Source organism: Eretmochelys imbricata, chromosome 1 (assembly GCF_965152235.1).
Source record: "Eretmochelys imbricata isolate rEreImb1 chromosome 1, rEreImb1.hap1, whole genome shotgun sequence".
Lineage (NCBI taxonomy): Eukaryota > Metazoa > Chordata > Testudines > Cheloniidae > Eretmochelys > Eretmochelys imbricata.
Window position 1 is genome coordinate 49,428,220 of NC_135572.1, and position 12,501 is coordinate 49,440,720.

Consider the following 12,501-nt stretch of genomic DNA (forward strand, 5'->3'; position numbering starts at 1 on the left):
CAAGGTGAATCAATGATATGGCTCTGGTCATACAGTACTGTCTGGTTCAACATGAATAATAAATGTAATAATGTTTTATATCTTCTGTTTGTCCAAATGAAATTCTTTTGACTATATTTTTCATAATAAAAAATAGGAAACTTATCAAATGTAATGTAATAACCTATTTTGATTATTTTAAAATATACAAATAGTTCCTTTTGCATGATTGTGAACAAATAGAAAACCAGTAAATATTTATACAACATTAATTAATAAAATAAATATTCTGCAACATACTCAACCTACATTTTGCTGCAATTTTCCTTCCCTTGTGTGGCTTGCTAGTGCTGAATTCTTCAGCAAATTGACAGTTCTGCTGCAAAGGTTAATTAATGCAGCAGTGTTCATGTGATTTTAATGAACTATGTTCCAATACAGAACAACGTTAATACGTTGAAATGCTTTCTCTACAACACGGGCTTTGGGCAAAGTAGGTTCAGAGGAATAGCAGCTTGCCTGGGATTACATGATGAGTGAGTTGCAGAACCAGTAATCAAATCTGGGAGTCCTGACTCCCAGTCACTGATGTAACTCCCTCTCTTCCTAGTACTGTTCTGCTGGAGGTTGGGTGGCTCCTAGCAGTATGTCTTTGATTTACAGGCCATCACAAACCTCTCCCAAAGACTACACTGAATACAAACATAGGGGCTGGAGATGGGTTTGATTGTAGAGGCGGGTGGGTGAGCAAGAGAAGCACTGGGTGTGTGTGTATGTGATTGCGGGTTTTGAACCTGGGTCTGTAAGTCTCCAGGCAGCGTGCAGACTACTGCCGTCATCCAGCAGCTCACTGGCACTCATGACAAAGGAGGCTATCAGAGCTCTAGCTCACGAAGCGCTCTGCCCATTAAGTTCCTGATAGGGGGAGACGTGTGGCCCAACTGATTGTCTTGGCCACACTACTTAAACCAGAATGAGACACAGGAAGTTGTCTGAGTTACTAGGTGGATCCCTGGCTGGTTGCCTGCCACTTTGGACCTTGAGTCCTGAGCCCTTCCTACCTGCCTATTCCTGCCCTCCTTATCCCAGATTCTCCTCTGCTCCTGGTTTCTGCTTTCCTGTCTTGCTCCAGATCCCTGATCCTCTGCCCTATTCTTGACTCCAACTCTGGCTTGACTTTTGACTTTGACTCCAAATTGACCATTGGCTTGACTCTTGAATCCACCCACATGCCACTCCTTACAGCATGGGCCTGAGAGAAAGTCAAGAGATCTTTGTGGGCTGAGTGCTGATTGGAAAGAGGCTTGGAATTGTGAGCAAGAAACTACAAACTATTTTCTGAGTCCAACTTTCCTGAGGAAAACAGGACTTTGTAGACAGTCTTCATAAATAAGTAGGATTTCATCAAAGATATACCTGATTCTAACATCAATTTGTCCCGCTAATGGAAATAATCCTCAAGGGGGTGGATGTTGGCTAAACCCTCAAACCAAAAAGGGGTATCCATACTGAGTTAAACATTTCTGTAACAATTGCTTCAAAAGGAACAGTTTAGGGAGACTTCAGGAAAGAGAGAAATACACCACCGCTCCACAAACCCAAGATGGAATATAGTCACACTTCCATCCAACCCTCTGTTTGTCTTGTTAACAAAATAAAAAACCTTAGTTCAGATTCTTCATTCTCTTTTCCCTCCAGTTTTAGTGTCTGTCAACTTGAATTTTACCTAAGTAACTAATGAATTTAATCACACACCATCAGATACCAAAAACTTCATGTTGCTTTCCATGATTAGAAGGATGGATCAGAGATACAGTTACAGTAAACTAAGATGATAGTTATAGCATCATATAAAATCCCCAAAACATCTTGCTAGTTTTAAGTGGGGGAGAGGCAAATCAAAGTCTTAATTAAGAAAAGTGAGAGTCTCCATAGGTCTGTCTCCTCAAGTCATGTCTGTGACTGAAGATCCCTGTTTTTATCTGCAAGCTTTAAAACTACATAATTATTGGGACAAGGTTTCCTTCTGACAAATATCAAGATGTAAAGTATATGCTTTAAACCAGGGGTGGGCAAACTCCTGTCCATGTCAGGCCCATCAGACATTTTAATCTGGTCCTTGAGCTCCCATCAGGGAGCGGGGTCAGGGGCTTGCCCCACGCCGCATGGCTCCTGAAAGCAGTGTCATGTCCCCCTCTGGCTCCTACACATAAGGGCAACCAGGGGGCTCCGTACGCTGCCCCCACCCCAAGTGCTGGCTCTGCAGCTCCCATTGGCTAGGAGCAGGGGCAGCACCTCCAGACGGGGCAGCGTGCAGAGCTGCCTGGCCACATCTCTGTGTAGGAGCTGGAGGGAGGACATGCCGCTGCTTCCGGGAGCTGCTTGAAGTAAGCGCTGCACAGAGTCTGCACCCCGACGCTCTCCTGTGCCCCAGCCCCAGCCCTGATCCCCCTCCGAACCCCTCAGTCTCAGCCCGGAGCACCCTCCTGCACCCCAAACCCCTCATCCCCAGCCCGACCCCAGAGCCCACACCCCTAGCCAGATCCCTCACCCCCGTGAACCCCACCCCCCTGCCCCAGCCCAGAGCCCCCTCGCCCACATCTCTACCTGCTGCCCCAGCATGGAGCCCCCTCCCGCACCCTGAACCCTTCATTTCTGACCTCACCCTGGAACCTGCACCCCCAGGCCAGATCCCGTACCCCCTCCCACACCCCAACCCCCTGCCTCAGTCTGGAGACCCTTCCCATACTCTGAGCCCCTCTGCTCTACCCCCAGCCCGCAGCTCCCTCCTGCATCCCAAACCCCTCATCCCTGGCCCCACCCCAGAGCCCGCAGCTCTAGCCGGAGCCCTCACCCCCTCCCTCATCCCAAACCTCTGCCCCAGCCTGGGGCCGCCTCCCACACCCTGAACTCCTCATTTCTGGCCCCATCCCAGAGCCCACACCCCCAGCCGGAGTCCTCACCCCCTCCCACACCCCAGTCCCCAATTTTGTGAGCATTCATGGCCCACCATACAATTTCCATACCCAGATGTAACCCTCAGGCCAAAAAGTTTGCCCACCCCTGCTTTAAACGGAGGTGCCTAGATACTCATTTAGAGTTCGAGTGTGACATTTAGCCACATCTCTAAGTAGATGGGCCAATCCTTCTTTCTGCTCTCCATCATGCAGGCCAAGTGGCACAAGTTCCTTTATGATGATGCAGCCTGCTCCCTTTAGCATGCCTAGCCAGCTGTGCAAGCTTATGTAGAGGGGTTCTTTGTCATGGTCTGCTCTCCTCCCCTTCCTGCCCCAGGTTGTATGCTTAAGGGCACATGCAGGGAGTAGTCTCTGTACCCCTCTGGGCACAGAGGCTGTGGGTTTTCTGGACCTTTGTGCAGGGATCTTAGGTGAGGGGGTGGAAGGCTTCTTGTGCTTCTTACATAAATATTCACCCAGGGGTCCCACACGCACTCTCCCAAGAACCAGGGACAATCTTGACTTTAATATAGATTTAATAGAATAGTTATTGTACTGTATATTAAATAGATTATTGAATAATAATAAATCATAGCTATATAGTGCTTTTCATGTGCAAAGCACTTGGCAAACATTAATAAATTATCACAAGTTCTTATAAGGCAAATAAGTGATATTTCTGTATATTTATAGATAAATATCTTGTTTTTTAATGTAACAACAGCTTCTCACTAAACCTAAACTAAATAGATATTTGAGAAGCTTAATAAATATTTAATCCCTATTGTAAAAATTGTATCACACTGAAGATATTTTTCACATTCCTTATTTCCTCCTCTTAATTCAGCAGATTTAATTTTTGGCTTCTTCATAGCATCACTCAGCAGGGCACCTGCTGATAGTTACAAGAATGTGTCACTGGTAGAGGGCCCTGTACAACAGATGCCTTGCCATGGCAGTTATGTTGGCTGAACTTTACTCTCATCTTTTAGGAGAGAGTCCATTGCTTGGTGATTTGTGATCTGGATCCTAAGCTCCTAAAAAATGACACAAGGAATTCAGCTGCAGCCTATAAAATTCAGTGCTGCCTGCTTGGACTCTGTGTTACATTTTCAGCATAGTGAAGGAGGAATTAAGCATCCTTCACTTGTTATTGCAAACTCATGTCCTCTCGCCAAATATTCTGAACTGAATTTAGCATGCACATTGTTTTAGATACTAGATAATAAAACTATTTGGTTTTTAAGTCATTACAGACTAAAGCATGTTTTAATATTTTACCATGCAGATGATCCTGTTTCTCCATATACTAGCTGGCTGTTGAATATTGTGGAGACCAAACAGCCACAACCCTTGCCAATGCCTTACAATGGAGGATGCTGGGCACCACTTGTTGACTACCTCCCAGAAACTGTCACGCCACGGGGACCCCTTCATAGGTGAGCAGTACTGAAATAAGTCTCCGCTAATTAGATAATTGGTCAAGCACTTAGGAAAAATCACTAATACATTTTACTGCTTCCCAACATTTCAGTGTTAAATCAAAAGGCCTTGCAATTCTAGTGCCTTGTTAAAACTGTAGCTTGTTTACTTTGCATGTGATCATATATACTGGTAGGAATTTGATTAAAGCAACCATACCTGATTCACAGAAGCTGAACATTGTCATTCCCAAACCTAACAGACTGTTATTTGTAACACTTTTTTGTGCTATTCTAATTTTGCTATACATATGCTAGAACTCCTCTTTTACATAATCTACATTGACATTAATAATATTATTTTCAATAATAATACTTAACAGCTAAGTACAGTGACTTTAAGTATTGTGATATCTTTTTGACATTAATAACATTCAAAAGGAAGCTTAATTTTGGAAAATGCTGAGGATTTTGTGACTTCTCCAGTATAGCTTTGTATCAATTCATTTTTCTTGCTATATGTTCCATGTACTATGATAATTTATGGCAAAAGCTGGTCAATAGCACTTCTGTGACTGTCTTCATAATTTATCCTTTCTTTTATCATTATTAATGTTGTTTTTAGTATTGCTACTTCTTTAAATAATGGTTTGGGTGTAGAAACTCGGGACCTAGTAAACGTTAGCAGTGACTAGCAGAGCCAGCCAGTGTGCAGGCTGCCTGCCTCTGCCAGTGGGCCTCAGTTCACCTGTATCAAACCTGCTACATTCTAGTCCAGGGCTTCTTTTGAGTGCTGAATGGCGATCATGCTGAACTGTACCAAACTGTATGTTGGATTAGTAATGAAAACAAGACGGGAAACTAGGATAAGACCATCAAACTAGTTTCACTTGGGATCCAGGTCAGGGTTTGAATTTCATTCCCCAGAGCTGAAAGGCTAGTGCATTAACCCATGTCTTACCAATTCTCATGTGATTGCATAGCATATTACTGTTGTCCAGCTCCCAGAATAAGTTTTTCAACTGATTTTGTGATTTCATTTATTAGGTGCAATATTGCTGTTATTTTCATGACTGAGATGGTAGTGGATCACAGTGTGAGAGAAGATTGGGCCCTTCACCTCCCTTTATTACTTCATGCTCTTTTCTTAGGTAAGACCAATACAACAGGAATTAAAACATGGGTATACTCCAATACCATTAGTCAAACTGAAGCTGTGGAGTTAGCTAATGTATTTTTTCTTTGCCTTCCCCTCCATAGCTATGTTTACAGCCGTCATTCGTATTTTGTTACATCAGTTCTTGAAACTAAAATTGATCAGCTGGAATGCTGGAATGTTGTGGCTGCAGCATTCTTTATCACATCTCACAATACGCTGAATTTTTTGTGGCCTTTTTTTCCCCACTTTACTTTATTAGTTGATCATTTTGGGGTTCTCATAAGCAGAAATGTTTAGCATACTAGAGTAATTAGGAAGTGTATAGGCATTATCCAATTCATGTGGTTGATACATACTTTCTGTATGTCATTAGAATAGCAAGACATATGGAATGAACTCATAATAAGTAGTGGTCTCAGTCCAATTCTCAGTGGATCAATGTCCACATTCCAAAACCCATGACCATAATTGCAACTAATTTCCACCCTTATTGTCAGCACAGACAGCAAGGATTGAATGGCCATGGAGGCTGAGCTAGAGATTATAGCACATTTATAGAACAATGGGGGAAGTCTATGGATCAAGAAAAGTACTTCTAGCTCCATTGTGGTCACTCTGGTACTTTTCACAAGCACTAACAACAGGCAGAAAAAATCCAGAAAGAGAAATCAGAGTTTCATTAGAGGTCTATCCAGATTTAAAAGGATATAATTCCTCTTTAATAAAATGGATGTCATGGTAAAATTACCATTCATGCCACTTTCCTCTTCTCTCTCTCTCTGACTTTCATAGAATATTATATAAAATATCTATCTTTTGTATTATTCCCAAGCAATTTACAAAGACAGACTTAAAATATTTTATAGGCAGCATCAAAATGTAGGCTTAAAAACAAAAATGGATTCAGCTTTTCAGACTCAGTTGGGAGCTGACTCCCCAAATATAGTGCAAAGTGGCTGAAAGGAAAAAGACTCTGTAACATCAGTCTTGTGTGGACAAAACAAATAGCCAGCAACTGGTGAACTGATTGAAGGCTGACGAATTATAGTTGTAGCAGTTCTGAAAAACAGGTGGGCCTTTGTAGTTAGAAATGTATTAGTAATAAAACTCAATTTGAGTCAATGAGTCAATGAAGGGACTTGAGAATAAAAACAATATGCAGCAAGATGAAAGACTCTAGCCTTTTCATTTTGGTTGAGAGACAGTCAGTGTATACTAGTCATCACTGACCAATGCAAGTAGATATTTGCAGAAATAGATTTCTGATATTACAAATGCATTTATCAAAATTTCTTTACCTTTTTTGTCAGGTAATATCTTAACATTACAGTATTTCATAATGACTCACATTTAAATTAACATTAAAGCTTCCATTTTATTATGGTTTCCTTTCATTACATTTCTATAGATCCCCCTTGTGAGGGTGTAGGGAAGTAGTATTAAATGTGTTAGCCAGAGGTGTGAATGTGACTTGCACATGAAGAAGTCATGTCATGCTGAAATGTGAGAATGCACATGGGGAAGGAGTGTATGAGGGATATGACTGAGAAAGAAACTAGAGATATTTTGGCAGTTAAACTGAGCATGTGCCTTTTCACATATTGGAAGAAATAGGAAAATAAAATTTAAGTGAAGGGACTCTACAGTAGAAACATAGGTAAAGGATAGGATGGTCTGTAATATTGATAATGAAGGGGTTAAAAAAATTTCTGTTAATTGAGTCCTTGAATAAGACGCTGGATTGACAGCACCAGTTACGGAAATCCTCTGTTTTTAACCGCACAGCGGCACTATAAAACAGTCCAGGATTGATCTAGATGTTCTACCTCTGGGGTGAGAGGAAAGCTCCATTTCCATGCTCATTCAGTCCTTGGCCTCTCTCCTTAACTCTGAAGGTTACCAAGTGGTGCAAATTGTGGTGGTGGAGTAGGACTGTGCCCACCAATTCATTTCACATAGCTACCAAAGAGCTGTCAAATGGCAGTGGCTTTCAGGCACTACTAAACCAAGCAAGTTCACAGCAGCAACTTGCATCTATATCTCATTCCTGAATATTTTGAAGGGTGGATGGGTGGGTGGAGAAATTAATTCTTGGCAGCTGGAAAGAAAGGGAGGAAGGGAAGGAGCAAGGAAGAAAACAAAAGTAGTGGAGTAGAGAATAGAAGCAAGGATGGAGAGGCTGGCGGAGGGTCCTAGCATATTGGTAGGTGGATGAACCAGAGGATCACAAGGTTCTAAAAGGATGGTCCACAGGAGTCAAAAGAACTGCTGACTAACTGGCATACTAATAGCAGCTACAGTTTTGCAGTCCAGTCAAGAGCAGAGTGGCAAGTGTGCACCAGAGGCACATAACACGAAGGAGCAGTGTGGAGGGACTAAAGAAGCAGGCTCCCAGGGAAGAGGAGATTCAGACAAGGAAGGAGCTGAGGAGACAGCCAGCTCTATTATTCTGAGTTTGATCTCTCATGCCACCATCTCAGGTGTTGAACCAGAACTAAGATGATAAATGAAAAAAATGCTTTGTCACAGTGAAGCAATACATTTTATGCAAACTTGAATCATTTATGTTTATAGCTCATGATCCTTTCATCTCGATACCCTTAGTTCAAATCCAGCTCAGGCTGCTAGTGACCAAAAGCTACTGCACCCCTTCACAACATCTCAAAACCCACTACAGTTAGGACTAGTTGTCCACCTGGCAGTCTTACTAGGGAGTCTAAGTACTGAATGTACATGGACACTGGATTACCCTCTCATCTCTGGAGGTGGTCCCCCCATCTCAAGGTCTGGGCACTGCTACAGCTCATGATGTACTGTCTCAGTAGATACAGAGAGGACTTTGTTCTGGTGCCTTTCTCAAGTACTAAATTCACACAAATATTTAAAGAAAAAACTGTGGGAACTGTGTCCTGAAGTACTGTATCTTCTGTTTGTTCTGTACTGTTGCCATGAAGTGCCTTGGAATCTTTGCTATTTCTGGAATTTAAACTTGTTTATAATCACTTCATACTCAGTGATTGCTGGAACTCTTTCCTCCAGGTCTTGACCATTACCGCCCTGAGGTCTTTGAACACAGTAAAAAGCTGCTGCTTCATCTTTTGATTGCATTGTCTTGCAACAGCCATTTTCAGGCCATTGCCTCTGTGCTTCTTCAGACCAGAGAGATGAATGAAACCAAGACTCTGACAGTCCAACCAGCCTATCTACCTGAATTCCTGTATACAGGTAATCAAGTACACTTGGAAGAGACACTACACTATATTTTAAAAGTTTAAAATATTGGAACATAGGGGTTTCTTTCCTGATATAGTGTTATATTTTTGATGTACTATAGGCTGAATGATCAAAGTGGGAAATCTGTACAGCAACCATTGATCTTAACTCCCTGTGAACTACTTTGGAAATGCACCACAGATTACTAAATGATGACTTACTATGAAAGTAGGAAAAGCCCCTTGCTATAAGGAAAAAATTATAATATAATTTTAGAAATGAATATGCCAATTTTACATACCTGTAATTTCCTAAGGGCTTGTCTATACGGTTTGGCAATTTGCCCTATGTACATGTGATTTCTAAAGCATATTAACATGCTGTGTATTAATTGGTCTGTGTAGATCCTGCTGGGGCGCACTAAAGGTTCCCCAGTGTGCTTTAACATAGTGCTGTTTGAAACAGTGCGCACAGTGCATTAAAGTGCACTAGGAAACCTTTCGTGTGCACCAGCTGGGTCTGTATGGACCTATTAATGTGCAAAAGGTTAGAAATCACCTCCTCATAATGTGCATTACCCCACTGTGTAGACAAGCCATAACACACTGAGACACAGAACTTGTTAGAAATGGAACTTTAACCTAAATAAATAATATATGGTTGCAGCACAAGAAAAGCAAAGGAATTAACATGGTTAGGAATGATATAGCCACCTCAAAGTTCCAATTAAACCTTTCCTTCAATTCAGTAAAGCTCCAATATGAAGTACTCCCTCCAACACCACCTATCTCTTACTGACCATGAACACACTTCCTCCCTTGGCTGAAATCCATTTCTGGTTTCAGCAGGTCTGTCAATCACTGATAGGCTGGCTGCTCTGCTAACTTTTTGCAAATTCAAGGACTTTTATGGGGTTGGGTGAGGGCAAAGCTTGATGAAAGTAGCTGGACAGATTTTAGACTGTTGTGACATGATACCAAATATAAGGAGCCAGTTGGGAGTTGTGGGAGTCACAGCACCTGTTTAGAATTGTGGAGATAAGATTGGGGTTCAGGAAGAAGGCTGAATACTGTCAAAGAAAAAAGAGAAAATTATGATTGTGGTAGAAGGAGAAAGGGAGAAGGAAAGAGGAATGATCTTGGCATAAGTGTCACTTCTGGCTCTAGTAAAATAGCAGAATGCATGTGAAGAGAGAGAATCTTGAAACTCTTAGATGGTAACAGAACCAAAAGCAATAAAGCAGCACGAGTTTATAAACAATAAAGAGATGATAAATTGCTTTTTTCCTGGGACTACAGAACTAATGGGTGAAGAGAAGGCAGTAAATACAGTGTATTGAGGGGCGAATTATGCCTATGTGGCACAGCCCTGATTAAGGTCAGTCCAGAAGTGCATCAGTCCAGGAGTAGCTTGAATGCAGGGATTGTACCTCATAGATTCCCTGAGCTGTCCTTGAGTTTCTCACTGTACAGGTTTACATCGTCCTTTTGGAGGACAGCCTGATTCCTCCACAGTGTGTTTGGAGAGCAATCCTCTGGCCAGTTGAAGATGGAAATGGGTATTTTTTTGCCTAACTATTTGTACTTGCCAGAAGCATTGAGGAGTCCAAAAGGACCTCAAGGCTGGAAACCAACTTAACATTCTTAGGGCAGAAGTTCTCAATGTTATGGAAAAGGTATGTTCTTTACACGTCCCACCTCCTACCTCAGTGCTGCCTGAGCTCAGCTCTAGCCATCTGCATGTCATCCAGGTGCTGATTTCAACTAGTCATTAAGAAACCTGGGAGATAGTGCCATGTACATTTGATATAAACGAGATAGAGGGTGTTATCTGCATATTGCAAGTGCCTCAGTCTATGTTGTCTCAAAAGGTCTTCCAATGTCTTGATATAGACATTGAATAATGGGGAGGAGAGAACTGATGCCCTTTTGGACTCTGCAAGTGAGGGCTTGGGAAGTGGAGGAGCAGTCATACATATTGGTCCTGCTAATCTTTGACAAGAGATTAGAAGTGAGTTTACAATGAGATGTGGCAGAAGAAAGGCCAGTGCAGTTTTGGGTCATGTACACAAAGGCATCAAGTCACTGACAGGAAGATAAAAGTCTGTCTTCTGTATGGTAAGACCATGTCTGGAATATCAAATTTAATTCTGGGCACCTTATTACCAGAAAGATAGTAACAGATCTGGGGGCTAGTTCAAAGAATATCAGTCAGGAAGATGGAGAGATTGATTTATAATAAAAATATTAAAAGTGATAAATATTTATAACTTGGCCAAACAACAATAAAGCTGGGAGATCAGAATACATGTATTTGAAAGGTAAACAACGAGGATAGAGAAGTATTATTTAGGGTGGTGAAAGAGATAAAATTAAGGAAGAGAATCGTAAAGCTGAATAGCAAAAAACGTATTCAACGTGAGATGCAGTAGGCTGTGTAATAGTCTCCCATGGGAAATGGTAGAAACCTCCTTGTTTGGTACATTTAAAATTAGATTGGGCAGGAAACTAGAAAATTCATTTTGAGGAGCAGTCTTTCTTTGGGAATAGACTGGACTGAATCTTTCTTTGGGTACGGACATTAGCTTCCATAATTCTAGTCAGCAAGGATTGGTGAGAACATAAGAACGGCCATACTGGGTCAGGCCAAAGGTCCATCTAGCCCAGTATCCTGTTTTCCAACAGTGGTCAATGCCAGGAGCCCCAGAGGGAATGAACTGAACAGGTAATCATGAAGTGATCCATCCACTGTTACCCATTCCCAGCTTCTGGCGAACAGAGGCTAGGGGACACCATCCCTGCCCATCCTGGCTAATAGCTATTCATGGACCTATCCTCCATGGATTTATCTAGTTCTTTTTTGAACCCTGTTATAGCCTTGGCCTTCACAACATCCTCTGGCAAGGAGTTCCACAGATTGACTATGTGTTGTGTGAAAAAATACTTCCTTTTGTTTGTTTTAAACCTGCTACCTATTAATTTCATTTGGTGACCCCTAGTTCTTGTGTTATGAGAAGGAGTAAATAACACTGCCTTATTTACTTTCTCCACACCAGTCATGATTTTATAGACCTCAATCATACCCCCCATTAGTCGTCTCTTTTCCAAGTTGAAAAGTCCCAGTCTTATTAATTTCTCCTCATACGACAGCCATTCCATACCCCTAATCATTTTTGTTGCCCTTTTCTGGACATTTTCCAAGTCCAATATATCTTTTTTGAGATGGGGCGACCATATCTGCACACAGTATTCAAGACGTGGGAGTACCATGGATTTATGTAGAGGCAATATGTTATTTTCTGTCTTATTAGCTATCCCTTTCTTAATGATTCCCAACATTCTGTTCGCTTTTTTGACTGCTGCTGCACATTGAGTGGATGTTTTCAGAGAACTATCCACAGTGACTCCAAGATCTCTTTCTTGAGTGTTAACAGCTAATTTAGACCCCATCATTTTATATGTATCATTGGGATTATGTTTTCCAATGTGAATTACTTTACATTTATCAACATGGAATTTCATCTGCCATTTTGTTGCCCAGTCACCCAGTTTTGAGAGATTCTGTTGTAGCTCTTCACAGTCTGCCTGGGACTTAACTATCTTGAGTAGTTTTGCATCTGCAAATTTTGCCACATCACTGTTTACCCCTTTTTCCAGATGATTTATGAATATGTTAAATAGGACTGGTCCCAGTACAGACCCATGGGGGACACCACTATTTACCTCTCTCCATTCTGAAAACTGACCATTTATTCCTGCCCTCTGTTTCCTAT

The 12,501-nt window shown here is 41.7% G+C and overlaps 1 protein-coding gene across 2 annotated transcripts in view; it reads left to right on the plus strand.

Moving 5' to 3' along the window:
• FRY (FRY microtubule binding protein) overlaps positions 1 to 12,501 on the plus strand; it is a 291,284-nt gene that overhangs the window by 190,555 nt on the left and 88,228 nt on the right. For both annotated transcript variants that reach the window (XM_077810042.1, XM_077810035.1), the window contains exons 37-39: positions 4,225 to 4,375; positions 5,405 to 5,508; positions 8,556 to 8,741. In XM_077810042.1, the coding sequence (XP_077666168.1) occupies positions 4,225 to 4,375; positions 5,405 to 5,508; positions 8,556 to 8,741 (441 nt within the window). The remainder of the gene's footprint in view (positions 1 to 4,224; positions 4,376 to 5,404; positions 5,509 to 8,555; positions 8,742 to 12,501) is intronic.